The 17372-nt window shown below is 45.3% G+C and overlaps 1 protein-coding gene across 1 annotated transcript in view; it reads left to right on the top strand.

Annotated features, from left to right (window-relative positions):
* LOC125467695 (zinc finger protein 91-like) overlaps window positions 1-17372 on the top strand; it is a 104268-nt gene that overhangs the window by 4622 nt on the left and 82274 nt on the right. The window contains exons 3-4 of the mRNA XM_059639404.1: window positions 71-164; window positions 3074-3127. Coding sequence (XP_059495387.1) covers window positions 71-164; window positions 3074-3127 — 148 coding nt within the window. The remainder of the gene's footprint in view (window positions 1-70; window positions 165-3073; window positions 3128-17372) is intronic.

The following is a 17372-nucleotide window of genomic DNA, read 5'->3' on the forward strand; positions in this document are numbered from 1 at the left end:
AATTGTTCAGTTTGTGAGAAGGTTTGCATTTACTCCTTCAATCTCCTGCTTGACCAGCACATTTACACAGAGGAAAAACCGTCAACATGAGTGACAAATCATTCTTGGAATTAATGGCCCTCTCCGCACAGCAGTACATTGACGTAAGGGAGAAACTGGCCTGTGTAAGACAAAGCCTTCATCAGATAAAGGAACTTCCAGCACCAACAAACATTTGAGACAGGAGAGACTCTTCCCCTGCAGGTTGTGTTAGGATTTTCTTTGCCATGGGCAAGATGAAAATACCCTAATAGTTTATGCAGCATAATTTATCTGCCTTCTTGAAAATATTTATGATTGTCACATTCCTGAGGTCAGGAAATCAGGCAAATGTGTTTTCTTCCCAAATCTGCATGGTAAGTCTTCAATTTTACAAAAGCCTTCCAACTTGAAGGCCCGAGCTTTTAGACCATTGGGGCCATAGGCTTTGTTGTTTCTTGTCTTTTTAATTGCTTGTTGCTGCTGTCATATTGATGGTGACTCACCCAAGGATTCTACCACAGGACACTGGGGAATATCAGTGGCCCTGTGAATTAATGGCTGAGAAATTGTTCAGAATGTTGTCTAGCATTTCCTAAAGAAGAGAACCACCATCCTATGAACAAGGGGGCTTTTGTGCATTTGACCTTGGCTTGTACATGGCTCTGGTGACTTTTAAAACTTTTATATGATCATGATCGGCGTATTGTTGGATCTCATGGGCTTTCTGTTCAAATCTGCCCTTTATCTTCTGAATCTGTCATTGGATGGTAGCTGCAGGCTGTTGAAATACTGCCTTGGGTTGTTCTACCGCAATGAAGGCTGATTGTTTTTGGAAGTCACATATTTGAGCGTCATATTCAGTGAGCCAGTCCTGCTGACCACAGTGGTCGAACCCAATGATCAAGTCATGGGGTTCAGTACGGTTTACCATATATTGGTCCCACTATTTGAGAATTGAGTTGCGTGTGTGAAGTGTTTTCAGATTGGCTAGAATTCAATCTTCATTTGGGATGTTTTCAAGCTGAGACATTAATCATCTTCGTCTTGGACTTTGAGCCCCGTGATGCTTTGGTGCTGCATGGATGATTATCACTGATTGAACAAGTCGATGATTTGTCCAGCATCATCAGTCACCCAAATGGATTGTATGATAGAAACGTCACTTAGAACACTGACTTGGATTTAGATCTTTCAGAGGAACCTCTGACATGATCTTTGTTGCCAGCCAAATCCGAGAAAGATATTGAGAACAACATCAGAAATTCTGCATTATATATTTTGTGTGACCAAAGTATGTGACCAGCAAATCAAGGGGTTTTGTGGATTGTGCTCCATTAATTTGGATGTCCAAGAAACATCATCACAATCCTGCAGTTGTTTCATGGTGATATGACTGTAATTGTCTGGAGTGGGAGATTTGAAACCAAACCTCCAAAATTCAGACTGATGTCAAGCAAGGTTGTGTGATAGCCCCCCCATTCTATTTACAATCAACCTGCCAGTGACCTTGCACCTCAAAGACCAACTGCCCTTTCATCAGTTTTAACTAGCATCGGGATGTGAAACCCACTTACCTAAGTCCCCCGTATGCCAAAACTAAACTGACCATCACAGATACTAATGATCTACGGGTTTCAGATGACTGCAGTTTTGCAGTCCACTCTGCAACAAATTTACCAATCACTGTCAATCCTTTGTGATGAAATCCATTTGTACAGGAGAAGTCAGCAATCTGTGAATTGTAGTATTCAGAGCATACCAGGAGTTGTAAGCTGGCTGCATTCAATTTTGCACAGCATTAAGATTGTGGCTTCTTGCAAAGTTTTCAATTGATTACGAGCCAGTTCAGGGTCCAGTGAAGAACAGATCCAGAGTTACAGTCAGTGAGTACACAAGACAAACAGAAGCAGACTCCATGTTAGGTGAAGGGTCTTGGCCCGAAACGTCATCTTTTGTGCTCCTGAGATGCTGCTTGGCCTGCTGTGTTCATCCAGCTTCACACTTTGTTATCCATGTTAGGTGGTATTGCTGTTAGCTGTACTACTAGGAACACTGCTGAATTACGAAGGTTCTGTGTAGAGTTCAGAAGGTCAGATCAGTTCAATGTTGTTAGATCACAGGAAGAGGTTCTGAGAATTGGAATTGGAAAACACCTAAATGTTGAGTCAGGGCCCTGTTTATGACCTGGGAACTATGATGGCTCAGAAGAATCTGAGCTGTTAAAAATTCAGTCCAGCTGGAATGTGAGCCTTCGAAGAACTCGCAAGCAGTACTTGCATGTTGTAACCAGGTAAGACTAGAGCTTAGGAGAAACCTAGCTCGGTGAAGTTAGCTGTCAGTGTAAAGCTGATCTTAAGCCTGTGCATATAGGAGTGCAGTTTTGAAGTCCAAGGGACCGTAGATGCAGGAAGAAATGGTGATCAAACAGAACTAGAACAGTCATTGAAGTAGTACATGATTGAATAGTTATTGCGAGTGAACATCAAAGACAGAAAAAGTGACGAATTATGATTCCTTTTGAAAATTAATGAGAGTTGATGACCCACCTTGTCATGAACACCCTGTGTGGGGAGGCATATATTACTGTGAAATCTCTGGGATCATATTTGGTCCTACTTGCTGTGTGACGTGTGCTGTGGGGTGTTTGATCACAGTTAATTATCAATATTTACAATGTTAGCTGCACACATTCGAATGTAAGCTGTACATGTATTGTTTGTACTACTGCTCTGATGTTGTGAAGTAAAGTTAATTGTTGTTTATTCAAATCTATAGAATCTTGTGTCTTCAATTCGTTGTTAAGTGCCCTGCACCTCCATTTTGACCACTTTCAAACAGAAGTTACTGATCCCTAGCCAGATCATAACATGGATTTAATGGTCTAGTCTGGTCTACTCTTCAATTCTCCATGGAGGCAACTGGCACTTCCCTTGAATTCTGCCAAAACCAAACTCATATCAATCCACACCATAATCAGCTGAAAATTTCCCTTCCTACATTTGTTAACTTAGAGACTCTGGAACACATTTTTTCACTTCGCATTCCTTGACAGCCACATCTGTTAAAAGATAACGTTTTCAAGGGGACCCTGAACCGGATCAACTGTGTTAGTTCAGCCTTGTACAAATGACAGCTAGTGAGAGTTTCACTGCAGCAGTCTGTACAGCTGAGAGTCAAGAGGGTGACTCACCACCATCTTATCAAGGACAAATAGGGATGAGCAACAAATGTTGACTTTGCCAGTGATGCTTAAATCTCACAAACAAACTTCTAACAAACAATGAAGGCTTCATAATTGAACAAAACCAGACAGACCAGTTGTTGTTATCACGCAGCAGGTCCTCTACGTACCGGCTTCATTTAAGAGTGTTTGAGAAATTCCATTAGCAATACGTCCGCTGCATTCCCCTAGATTCAAATTTAGCTAAGAAAGAAGGAGGGGCTGTGGTATGGTCCTCTAAAAGATGCTACCTCAGACAGTACAGCATTCCCTCAGTACTGCATTGGATCGTCAGCCTCATTTCTCAAGTTTCTGGAGTAAGACTTGAATCCAAAACCTTCTGACTAAAATGAGAGTGTCAACTATGTTGTTGTCAGTCATGGATTAATGTTTCTGATGTATTACGTGCAATTTCTAAGGGATTAAATTCTAAGGCAGAGTACAGAATGCTTTTCCCCCCAGTAAACAGGCAGCCTGAGTGTTTGATTTAAAGTTGTAACTGGTTAGAATTACAGTGTTTGTGCCTGGTTTTCTGAAGCTGTGAAAGATGGTAAAGTTCCTGATATTAGGAGATGTGAAACTGATGGAGAAAAGTGGGTAGATTCCAGAGTGAGGAACCTATAGACTGGGTGCAACAAGAAAGAGTACCAAACATGCTAAATCCTACATTCCAGAACAACCACCCACTGTACGAAAGCTTTCTGGATGAAACAAATTAATCCTCAATTCCTTTATAATCCTTCCATCAACACTTTAAATCTCTGCTCTCCGGTTATTGAACTCTCTGCTCAGGGAAATAAGATTGAAAGAATCCCATAAGTTGCCTCTGCCATTTCTGTCTCTTCCACTCATCCACCTGGACAAATGTCCATTAACTCTCCCCACAGCCCTCAGCCTGAACTCTCGTCATTCTCTAATTTCTCCCCTGCCGCCCCTCATGCCCTGTCTGAGCTCATCTTGTCCATTAGACCAACCTCCTGTTCCCATTACCATATTCTCACCAACGTACTGTACACAAAACCTCCCCTCCTAGACTCCATGTTAGCAATACTGTTCATGGTTCTGTCTCTTCAGATATTGCTCCTCATTCCTTTTAATCAACTGTTATCATCCTCTCCTTTAAAAAAGGAACAAATGCTTTGCCTTCTGTCTTTTGACACTATTGCCCCATTTCCAGCATCCTATTTTGTCTAAATTCCTTCAACATGCTGTTACTTCCTAGATCCTGGACAAGGACATGGGTCAGCTGAGTATGGGATTAGTCAGGGTTGTTGGATCGGGTGGAGAATGATGGGCCAGTTGGGAGGTTTCACAAGATGTGTAGAATCACTCTCGGAGGCTCCCTGAATCACTCCACAACTCGTAAAATGAAACCCAAAATCACTGCTCGGACTGCAAGTCAGTCTCCTCTCCCATATTCTTCTTTGTTCCTCCCTCCAGTGTCCCTTCCTCCTATGCATGTGCCGATCCCACCACTGCACATCATCATTGCCTTGGATGCTGTGGGTTTTCCTCTTCTGATCTGCTGTCAAACACATCTGAGGCTACACATCCCACCATGATGTTGTCAGTTTGGAAGCTTCTGAGGATGAAAAATATTATTCCCTCACCAGGACTCTCTGTCAAACATTTACGAGGGGAACTGAAACAACAGCTGCAATTTCTGAAGAAGGGTCTCGACCCGAAACATCAGCTTTCCTGCTCCTCTGATGCTGCTTGGCCTGCTGTGTTTATCCAGCTCTACACCTTGTTCTCCCAGCTCTACACCTTGTTCTCTTCGCTGCAATAAGTGAGGTTTTATTGAGACGACACAATGACAAGTTTAAATACTCACCTGATCTGCTGCGCAAAGTGACTTCCATTTCATCGGTCAGTTTCCCAAGCTTCAGGAAACTCGTTGCTCCAGAAATATTTGGAGCAATTTGTATTACAAATGATGTCCCATGTCATGTGTTGCCTCAAACCTGTATTTGCCTGTGGTGACATCAGCAGTCACATTAAAGTTGTGATCACAGCGTATAAAGGTCTATATCCAAAAATTCATTTCCATGTTTATAAGTAGAATATTTGTACACACTGTCCATTACTCAACATACATAGTCCGGATTATCTCACATGAACAAAACTATTTATTCTTCCAGAGGTTTCCAAATTTGCCGGTTTCTTCATAGCAGATAATCTTTAAAATGTTCAGGAATACATACAATATGCATGTTTTATTCGCTGTTCCTTCTGTTTCTGCCAGGTGTTGAGGTGACGTCATGGTAATGTTGTTGTCATGGCAACTGCTGCACTATTTCTGCAAATTCAGTCCCATCCTCAATAACTGCATTGCTGTCGATAGAAGAGGTTTAAGAAAGATATTTTGCATTGTAGATGCCCACTATCATTTTATCTCTTTCAACGTGTTGTTGAAATTCTCAGAAGCAAAGATTAATCTGGGGTTTATTTCTCAATCCGTGTACAGCATTATTCAGTTTGTGCTAACGCTCTGGATACTCTTGCAAAAATAATCCACATTTGTCATAGTCTCCTTTTAGCTAATACAGGCAATATCCTGAAAAACTACTTCTGCACCTTTTCCAAAGCCTCCACGTTTTTCTTATCATGTGGCAACCAGAACTACACACAACACTCCAAATGTGGCCTGACTAAAATCTTATAGTTGCAACATGATTTGCCAACTTTTATATTCAGTGCCTCGACTGAAGAGAGCAAACATGCCATATGCCTTCTTTACCTCTTATCCATTTGTGTTGCCACTTTCAGGGAGTTATCGGCTTGGATCCCAAGATCCCTCTGCATATCATGGTCCAAAGGTTCCAACCATTTACACAGTATACTTTCCTCTTGCTTTCGACCTCCCAAAATGCATCATCTCATACTTGTTCAGATTAAACTCCATCTGCCATTTCTATCCCCAACTTTCCAGCTGATCTGTATACCGCTGCATCTTTTGATATCCTTCCTGATGATCAACTCCACCATTTAGTGATCTGAAAACCTTCTAATCAGACTCCCAACATTTTCAGCCAAATCAGTCTGATATGTTACAAACAACAGAGATCCTTGTGAAGCACCACGAGTCATAGACTTCTATTGTGCTGCAAAGTTGGGTAGAGTACTTGTGGATTGGAAGGCAAGATGTTAGAATTTGTTTGTAAAATATTAGGGGGGAAGAGTACATAGTCTGTTCAAAAGATGATGTGCTTTTCTTGGGAGATGACAGGCACATTAAACCACTTTTCACATTTCCTTTAGCAGATTATGAGGTGAGGCAAGCCTCTGTGGGTGTTTCAGTTTTAATTTTCAGACGGCTCCGTAACAATCATAATGCTATTTATTTCTAAAGCTAAGCTAATTTTGTAAACAACTTGCCAACTCGCCATGGAGTCCATGTTCTTTGATCTTCTTGATCAGCCTACAACGAGTGACCTTGTCAAAGGCCTTGCTAAAGTCCATGTAGACAACATCTGCTGCCGTAGGCTCATCAATCATTTTCATCACTTCCTCAGAAACCTCAATCAAGTTTGTGAGACAAAACCTCCCCTGCATAAAGCCATGCTGGGCTGTTCCATAAGTCCATTTTGCTCCTGACTCTTAAGAATCTTCTCCAACAATAGCTGTATCAGTAGTGTAATGCTTGTAAGTCTATAATTTCCTGGATTATCCCTGTTTCCCTTCTTGAAAAAAGGAATAACATTGGGTCTTCTTCAGTCTTCTGGGATCTTCCCTGTAGCTAAACGGGAAACAAAAGATTTGTGTAAGACTCAGTAATATCTTCCCTGATCCCCTCAGGCCATGGGGAATTATCTACCTTAATGTTTTTCAAAACACCCAGCACCTTCTAATTCTTATATTGACATACCTTAGAATATCAATAGTCAGATAACATGTAAACTGTGCCATCAATTCACTCTAAGCTTGAATTGTGCTGGTGAAGACCAGGTTTGTTGTTAGAATATGTGTTCAAATTCAAAAACCTTACGAAGAATATTAATTGAGTGGAAATTTTGAAATTTCTTCCCTTGCTTTCCAAAATTGGTTGAAGAAACAATGGGCAAGAAGTGCCAGAAGCTAGGGAAAATATTACTTCAGCATAACTGATTGAAGGGTTCTGGTTTAACCTGGGAAATTAGATACACTGCGCTCACTCAGACTGCACACCCCAAATTCAGCTCTCAGTCACAGCTCTGGGCAAAACTGTCAAATCCAAGCCAAATCTTTGGGGAAGGCTAAGGCCTCCCAGGGAAATGTTTAGCCATCAAAAGTCATTTCAAATAAATGTATTTCCATGCCCAGCAGTCAAATTGCAATAGAAATGGCAGACATAGGGACAAATAAAGCCACAGAAAGATCTGAAAACAAGAATGAGAACATTGACGTGTTGTTTGAGTAAATGTAGATCAGCGAGCACAAGCGTGATTGGTGATTGGGTCTTGATGTAAACTAGGACATTGATGGTAGAGTTTTGGACAATCTCAGGTTTACAGTGCAAAATGTGAGAGCATCGAGAGAGCATTGCAGTTGTTGAGTCTCAAGCCTCCAAATTTGGGGATAAGAGTTTCAGCAGTAGATGAGCCGAGGCGGAATGTTGTCAGTTTGAAAGTCCCCATGGATGAAGAATGCTATTCCCATACTAGAAATCTGTGAGAAACATCTGCCTGGGGAACTGAGACAGCAGCTGCAATAAGTGAGGTTTTATTCAGATGGGACACTGACAAGTTTAAATCTCCACCTGATCTGCTGCTCAAAGTCACCTCTATTTTACTGGTCAGTTTCCCAAGCTTCAGAAAACTTATGTTGCTGCAGAAATATTTGGATTGACTGTGAGAGACGTCAATCAGAGAGCCCACTCATTCTGCCCATTCTCTCCTCTTCCAGAGCTGGTTCATTTCCCATAGAGACTGAAAACCAAGTGAGGAGATGATGAGTGAAGGAGTACCTTTTCTACAAATTGAATCCCATAATGTCCACATCAATCTTCAGCATTCTGATTATCAGCAGTGAAAATGTCCTTTTTACTGTGTGGGAAGATCCGGCTGAAAGCTGCTTACTCGATGTTTTGTGCTAAATTGTTTGACTGGAGCTGTGTGTTGGATATTGAATGAATATTGGAAGCAGTTCCTTGCTGATTTTCATCCTAATAATGGCTCATTTCTGATTTTGTAACCTATGGTAAGTAGATACTTCAATCCCAGGGTTGGAGGGGACTCCAAACTCTGGAAAGAAATTATCGGAAAGGAAAGAGTTGGGAATTGTAACTCCACTAGAATTCTGCTGCATACCAGCTTGTCATCACCAACTCAGTAGTCTGCCATAAAGACAAGTTCAAGAATTCTTGGAGAAATCCATGATCAAAGCACTGGCACATGATCGACTTTCAAGACTAAAGGAATGTCCGCATTATCAAAGTGATGATTAGTACAGATGTCTGCTGGACAGAACACTGACTCATCCACTCCTCAGTGTCCAGTAAATACTACCAAAAACAGCTGAAGGTGAAGAAAAGGTTCAGGAGAAATTTCAACATTCAGTGACTTCAAGAGCTAAGCAGGCTCGTGAATTTCCAACAGTCTTTACCGAGATCTCCAAAGAATTGATGATAATGGAGTGTAACAAATCGAGTAAGAGCTGAAGACAGCCATCATCTCATGCTATAATGGAATATAAGACCAGGAATACCAAGACTTGTCGAATAAGAATGACCACATCATCTAAAACCTCATCAATAAAAGAGGAAAGCTGGCAAAATACCAGAAATGCCTGGCAAAATGACGTCACCAAGAAGCCAATTAGGAAAACTCAACAAACAGTGTGGAGTTGCAAAGAAGAACTAGTGAAAACAAGATCCAATAGTGAACTGACAAAGCTAAGGAGCTACAACTCCTTTTCCACAAGCATGACACCCAGGGCTTCTTCAGTGCCATGAATACAATATATGGACCCAACAGCCTTGGTGTAGGAGCATAGTCAGGATGAAGGAAGGGAAAATATCAGCCTTCAATGGTGAGAACACTTCAAAGAACGCCTAAACTGCAATACACTTGAGAATATGTTTGAGGAAGTCCACCAATTCCCTATCAAAGATGATCTTGGACTCTCACCTAGTGGAACAGACGTCGAAGCCACCATTAGACAAATGAAGAACGGAAAAGCTGCAGGAATGTTTGGGATTCCAGTGGAGATTTTAAAACTTGGGGGAGCAGAGCTTACTCATCGTCTCCAACTGTTCCTGAAAATCACAGACAAAGAAGAAATCCACGCTAATCTCACAGATGCTGCAATCACCACCGTCATCAAAAAAGGAGACAAAATGAACTGTGGGAATTTTTGAAGAATCACACGACACTCCCTCGTTGCCAAATCTCACAAGGCACCTTCTCACAGTCTTTGAAGAAATCCTTCTGAAAGCCAGTGTGGCTTCTGAACCATCTGTGGAACTGTGGACATAATTTTCAGTGCTGGCCAACTCCAACAGAAATATGATAAAGATAATGGGAACTGCAGATGCTGGAGAATCCAAGATAATAAAGTGTGAATCTGGATGAACACAGCAGGCCAAGCAGCATCTCAGGAGCACAAAAGCTTTTGTGCTCCTGAGATGCTGCTTGGCCTGCTATGTTCATCCAGCTTCACAGAAATATGACAGAATCCTTTGAGGTCAAAGCAGGAGTCAAGCAAAGACCCATCATCATTCTGACCCTTTTCTATATGTATGTCATCACCATTTTTCACCTTGTCAAGAACTGGCTTCTCGATGCTGTCGACATTGTTTGCAGGATGGCAAAACATTTTTCAACCTCAACCAATTAAAATCCAAGATGAAAATGACATTAACTTCACTTGTGGAACTTCAGTATGGGGATGACAACATCCATCTCCCCTCTCTTGGAAGGGAATCTTCAAGTCATGCTTTATGCTCCTGGAAGCAAATCAAAGAATTGGTCTCAGCCTCAACCTCAAAAACATTCAGGTCATAGAGTCATACAGCATGGAAACAGACCCTTCGGTCCAACCAGTCCATGCCTAACATAATCCCAGAAAAAACTAATCCCACCTCCTTGACACTGGCCCATATCCTTCCAAGCCTTTCCTACCCTGTACTTATCTAAGTGTCTTTTAACCATTGTAACTATGCCCACATCGACCACTTCCTCACGATGTTCATTCCACACACAAACCACCCTCTATGTAAAAAAATTGCCCCTCATGTCTTTTTTAAATGTTTCTCCTCTCACCGAGTCTTAAAATCCCCCATCGTAGGGAAAAGACATCTACCATCAACCCTATCTCCAGCCCACATGACCTTATAAACTTCTATAACATTACCTCTAAACCTCCGATGGTCCAGTGAATAAAGTCCCAGCCTATCCAATCTTTTGTTAAACTCAAACCTTCCATCCCCAGCAACATCCTTGTAAATCTCTTCTGAATCCTCTCTATCTTAATAATATCCTTCCTATAACAGGACGACCAGAACTGAACACAATACTCCAGAAGAGGCCTTGTCAATGACAAATACAACCGCAACATGACTTCCCAACTCCTATACTCAAAGTACTTAGCAATGAAGGCAAGCGTGCCAAATGCCTTTTTAACTACCCTGTCATATGTGATGCAAACTTCAAAGAATTATGTACCTGAACACCCAGGTCTCTTTGTTCTACAACACTACGCAAAGCCCTACCCTTGCTTGTTGTCATAAAAATGCAATACCTTGCATTTATGCATATTAAACTCCTGCTGTTTTTCAGCCCACTGACCCATTTCATCAAGATCTCTCTGTAACGTTAGAAAACGTTCTTCACTGTCTGCTTTGCCAATAATTTTGGTATCATCGGCAAACTTACTAACCATCCCTTCTATACTTTCATCCAAATCATTTATATAAATAACAAACAAAAGGGGACCCAGAATTGATCCTTGTGGAACACCACTGGTGACAAGCCTGCAGTCCGAAAAGCAACCTGCTACCATCATTCTCTGTCTCCTGCAAGCTCACCCTGAATCCCACGTGACATAACTTTACTAATTAGTCGACCATGCGGAACCTTGCCAAAGACTTTAGAAGTCCAAGTAAACAACGTCCACTGTTCTGCTATCATCAACCTTTTGGGTAACACCCTAAAAAAAACTCAATCAGGTCTGTACGACACAGTTTTCCTTGCACAAAGCTATGCTGACTATTCCTAAATAAAACCCAAAAGAACTGTGGATACTGTAAATCAGGAACAAGAACAAGTTGCTGGAAAAGCTGAACAGGTTTCACAGCAGCTGTGAAGAGAAAGCAGAGTTAACATTTTGGGTCTGGTGACCCTTCCTCAGAAACCCAAAACCTTAATTCTGATTTCTCTTCATAGATGCTGCCAGACCTGCTGAGCTTTCCCAGTAATTCTGTTTTAGTTTCTGACTTACAGCATCTGCAGTTCTTTCAGTTTTTATTTCATATTTAACTCGCTGCCACATCTCTTCTCGGCATACCTACCTTGAAGAAGTTCTGCTGCTCTCTCCAATAGGATTCCATTCCAATATTTTTTCCTGATTATCCCTAATCAATTTTTGCCTGTTTAAATGTTTATAAATCCTATCTTTTAGAATCACCTCCGACAGCTTACTTACGACAAAGTCAGATTCACAGGTCTGTAGATAGTAAAGTGTGAAGCTGGATGAACACAGCAGGCCAAGCAGCATCTCAGGAGCACAAAAGCTGACGTTTCAGGTCTAGACCCTTCATCAGAGGGGGGATGGGGAGAGTGTTCTGGAATAAATAGGGAGAGAGTGGGAGGCGGACCGAAGATGGAGAGAAAAGAAGATAGGTGGAGAGGAGAGTATAGGTGGGGAGGTAGGGAGGGGATAGATCAGTCCAGGGAAGACGGACAGGTCAAGGAGGTGGGATGAGGTTAGTAGGTAGGAAATGGAGGTGCGGCTTGAGATGGGAGGAAGGGATGGCTGAGAGGAAGAACAGGTTAGGGAGGCAGAGACAGGCTGGGCTGGTTTTGGGATGCAGTGGGTGGAGGGGATGAGCTGGGCTGGTTGTGTGGTGCAGAGGGGGGAGGGGACGAACTGGGCTGGTTTTGGGATTCGGTGGGGGAAGGGGAGAATTTGAAGCTGGTGAAGTCCACATTGATACCATTGGGCTGCAGGGTTCCCAAGCGGAACATGAGTTGGTGTTCCTGCAACCTTCGGGTGGCATCATTGTGGCACTGCAGGAGGCCCATGATGGACATGTCGTAATAAGAATAGGAGGGGGAGTTAAAATGGTTTTCGACTGGGAGGTGCAGTTGTTTATTGCGAACCGAGCGGAGGTGTTCTGCAAAGCGGTCCCCAAGCCTTCGCTTGGTTTCCCCAATGTAGAGGAAGCCACACTGGGTACAATGGATACAGTATACCACATTGGCAGATGTGCAGGTGAACCTCTGCTTAATATGGAAAGTCATCTTGGGGCCTGGGATGGAGGTGAGGGAGGAGGTGTGGGTGCAAGTGTAACACTTCCTGCGGTTGCAGGGGAATGTGCTGGGTGTGGTGGGGTTGGAGGGCAGTGTGGAGTGAACAAGGGAGTCACGGAGAGAGTGGTCTCTCCGAAAAGCAGACAAGGGTGGGGATGGAATAATGTCTTGGGCGGTGGGTTCGGATTGTAGATGGCGGAGGTGTCGGAGGATGATGTGTTGTATCCGGAGGTTGGTGGGGTGGTGTGTGAGAACGAGAGGGATCCTCTTGGGGCGGTTGTGGCGGGGGCGGGGAGTGAGGGATGTGTTGCGGGAGACGCGGTCAAGGGCGTTCTCGACCACTGCAGGGGGAACGTTGCGGTCCTTGAAGAACTTGGACATCTGGGATGCGCGGGAGTGGAATGCCTCATGGTGGGAGCAGATGCAGCGGAGGTGGAGGAATTGGGAATGGGGCTGGAATTTTTGCAGGAGGTGTATTCTAGGTAGCTGTGGGAGTCGGTGGGCTAGAAATGGACATCAGTTTCTAGCTGGTTACCTGCGATGGAGACTGAGAGGTCCAGGAAGTTGAGAGATGGCCCAGGTGAACTTGAGGTTTGGGTGGAAGGTGTTGGTGAAGTGGATGAACTGTTCGAGCGCCTGTGGGGTGCAAGAGGCGGCGCCGATACAGTCATCAATGTAACGGAGGAAGAGGTGGGGCTTGGGGCCTGTGTAGGTGCGGAAGAGGGACTGTTCCACGCAACCTGCAAAGAGGCAGGCATAGCTTGGGCCCATGCGGGTACCCATGGCCACCCCCTTTGCCTGTAGGAAGTGGGAGGAATCGAAAGAGAAGTTGTTGAGGGTGAGGACGAGTTCGGCTCAGTAGATGAGGGTGTCGGTGGAGGGGGACTGGTCGGGCCTGCGGGACAGGAAGAAACGGAGGGCCTTGAGGCCATCTGCATGAGGAATACAGGTGTATAGGGACTGGACGTCCATGGTGAATATGAGGTGTTTGGGGCCAGGGAATTGGAAGTCCTGGAGGAGGTGGAGGGCGTGGGTGGTGTCACAGACGTAGGTAGGGAGTTCCTGGACCAAAGGGAAGAAAATGGAGTCCAGATAGGTGGAGATGAGTTCGGTGGGGCAGGAACAGGCTAAGACAATGGGTCGACCAGGGCAGGCAGGTTTGTGGATTTTGGGAAGGAGATAGAAACGGGCCGTGCAGGGTTGGGGAATGGTAGGGTTGGAGGCTGTGGTTGGGAGGTCCCTAGAGGTGATGAGGTCATGGATGGTATTGGAGATGATGGTTTGGTGCTCGGGGATGGCGTCATGATCAAGGGGGCGGTAGGAGGAGGTGTCGGAGAGTTAGCATTTAGCCTCCGCGATGTAGAGGTCAGTGCGCCATACTCCCACTGCGCCTCCCTTGTCTGCGGGTTTGATGGTGAGGTTGGGGTTGGAGCGGAGGGCTGCCCGTTCTGTGGGGGAGAGGTTGGAATGGGTGAGAGGGGTGGAGAGGTTGTGGCGGTTAATGTCTCGTTGGAGATGAAGAGTTCGAGGGAACGTAGGAGGCCTGGGGGTGGTATCCAGGAGGAACACTTGTGTTGGAGGCGGGTGAAGGGGTCAGTGGAGGAAGGGTTAGGCTCCCGGTTAAAGAAGTAAGCGTGGAGGCGAAGGTGGCGGAAAAACTGCTCGATGTCCAAACGTGACTGGTATTCATTGATGTGTGGGTGGAGGGGGACAAAGGTGAGCCCCTTGCTTCGGACTGACCGTTCGTCCTCAGTCAGTGGGAGATCTGGGGGGATGGTAAAGATGCGGCAGGGCTCAGTGTGGCTGTCTTCTCTGGGGTTGCTGGCTGTGGAGGTTGTGGGCGGAGCGATGAAGTCGTCGGCTGTGGGCGGGGCTCCATCGGCATCAGCTGTGGGCGGGGTTCTGTCGGCGGTGGAAGGAGCGGGGTGGGCGGCAGCAACAGCGGTGAGGTGATGTGTGTGGTGTTATTGCTGGAAATGGAGGCGGTGACTGCAGCAGTGGTTGCGTTCGCAGTCCCGGAAGTGGCGTGCCCGGCGGTGGCGGATGTGATGTCATCGTTGGGTTCACCGGCCGTGTCCTCATGGTCAATGGCGGCGGGTGCATGGTGGGGGAGGCTCAGGATTTGGGAGGTGCAGGAATCCTTTGTAAGGTGGCAGGAGCCAGTGAGTTTGTTGTACTTACGATTTTTGATGTCCAGTAAAGCTGAGTGGAACTGGGTGTTCAGTCTGTGGATCCTGTGGAGGATCAAAAAACAGGAGAGGTCCTTTGCAGGTCTGTAGTTCTCCAGTTTCTCCTTACGACCTTTGTTAAACAAAGGCACAATAGTAGCTCCCCTCCAATCATCAGCGACCTTAGCCTTAGTTATAGATTGTGAAAATATTTCTGCAAGGGGCCCCACAACATCCTCCCTTAATTCCCACTGCGCTTTGGGATACATTAGATATGGTTCATGGGTATTATCCACCTTTATATTCTCCAAGACCTCCAGAACTGCATCTTCTGTAATGTGAACTGTTTCTAAAACCTCAATATTTATTTCCCTGAGTAGTCTAGCCTCCATTTCTTTCTTCACAGTCCTTTAACATCTTGTCCCAAGTCATGTTCCAGGCCATCCCTCCATAAAAATCAATGGAAAATTCCTCACAAATATGGAACATTTCCCCTACCTGTGAAGTTACTATCATCTAAGACGAACATTGATGTGGAAATTTGCATCCAATCCATGAGTGCCACCTTTGGGCACCTAAGGATGAGAGGCTTCAATGGCTGTGACATTTACCAACATCCTTTTATATGGCTCCAACATTTGGACTACATATAGCAGCCATGTCAGGAAGAGAAGTACCGTCAACAATCTTTGAGATGGAGTCTCGCATAAACTGCATATTAACATCAGTTTCCTTGAAGGAGCCAATTGCACCAGCATTGAGGCCATAATAATACAAAACCAACTCTCCTGCGTCCCCAGAAATAATAGGAACTGGAGATGCTGAGAATCCGAGATAACAAGGTGCGGAGCTGGATGAACACAGCAGGCCAACCAGCATCTTAGGAGCAGGAAAGGTGACGTTTCGGGCCTAGACCCTTCATCAGAAATGGGTGACGGGAAGTGGGTTCTGAAATAAATAGGGAGAGAGGGGGAGGTGGATGAAAGAGACAGACAAGTTAAAGAGGCGTGGATGGAGCCAGTAAAGTTGAGTGTAGGTGGGGAGGAGATAGGTCAGTCCAGGGAGTGCGGACAGGTCAAGAGGGTGGGATGAGGTTAGTTGGTAGGAAATGGGGGTGTGGCTTGAGGTGGGAGGAGGGGATGGGTGATAACAGGTTAAGGAGGCGGGAACGAGCTGGGCTGGTTTTTGGATGCGGCTGAGGGAGGGGAGATTTTGAAGCTTGTGAAATCCACGTTGATATCACTAGGCTGCAGGGTTCCCAAGTGGAATGTGAGTTGTTGTTCCTGCAACCTTCAGGTGGCATCGTTGTGGCACTGCAGGAGGCCCAGGATGGACATGTCATCTGAAGAATGGGAGGGGTAGTTGAAATGGTTTCCGACTGGGAAGTGCAGCTGTTTATTGCGAACCGAGCATTGGTGTTCTGCAAAGCAGTCCCCTAGCCTCCGCTTGGTTTCCCCAGTGTAGAGGAGGCCACAACAGGTGCAGCTGATGCAGTATACCACATTAGCAGATGTGCAATTGAACTAATGCTTGATGTGGGAAGTCTTCTTGGGGCCTTGGGTGGGGATGAGGGAGGAGGTGTGGGGGCAAGTGTAGCACTTGCTGCGGTTGCAGGGAAAAGTGCTGGGTGTGGTAGGGCTGGAGGGAGCGTGGAGCGGACAAGGGAGTCACAGAGAGATTGGTCCTTCCGGAAAGCAGACAAGGGTGGGGAGGAAAAATGGCTTTGGTGGTGGGGTCGGATTGCAGCTGGCAGAAGTGTCGGAAGATGATGCGTTGGATCCGGAGGGTTGGTGGGGTGGTATGTGAGGATGAGGGGGATTTCTCTTTTGGTTGTTATTGTGGGGACGGGGTGTGAGAGATGAGTTGCGGGAAAGGCAGGAGACACGGTTGAGGGTGTTCTCGACCACTGCGGGGTTGGGGGGGGCTGCAAAGTTGCGGTTCTTGAAAAACGAGAACATCTGAGATGTCTGAGATGAAGACAGAGAGGTTCAGGAAGGTGAGGGATGTGTTGGAGATGGTGCAGGTGAACTTAAGGTTGGGGTGGAAGGTGTTGGTGAAGTGGAACTGTTCAAGCTCCTCGTGAGAGCACGAGGCAGCGCCGATACAGTCGTCAATGTAACGGAGGAAGAGGTGGGGTTTAGCGCCAGTGTAGGTGCGGAAAACGGACGCTCAACAATTTTTCTTTCAATTCCTCCCACTTCCTACAGACAAAGGGGGTGGCCATGGGCACCCGCATGGGCCCAAGCTATGCCTGCCTCTTTGTAGGTTACATGGAACAATCCGTCTTCTGCCCAACACCAACACCTTCCACCCCAACCTTAAGTTCACCTGGACTGTCTCTAATAGCTCCCTCACCTTCCTGGATCTCTCTATCTCCATCTCGGGCATCTACCTAGAAACCGAAATCCATTTCAAGCCCACCGACTCCCACAGCTACGTAGAATATGCCTCCTCCCACCCACCTTCCTGAAAAAATGCCATCCCCTATTCCCAATTCCTTCACCTCTGCTGCAT

Source organism: Stegostoma tigrinum, chromosome 34 (assembly GCF_030684315.1).
Source record: "Stegostoma tigrinum isolate sSteTig4 chromosome 34, sSteTig4.hap1, whole genome shotgun sequence".
Lineage (NCBI taxonomy): Eukaryota > Metazoa > Chordata > Chondrichthyes > Orectolobiformes > Stegostomatidae > Stegostoma > Stegostoma tigrinum.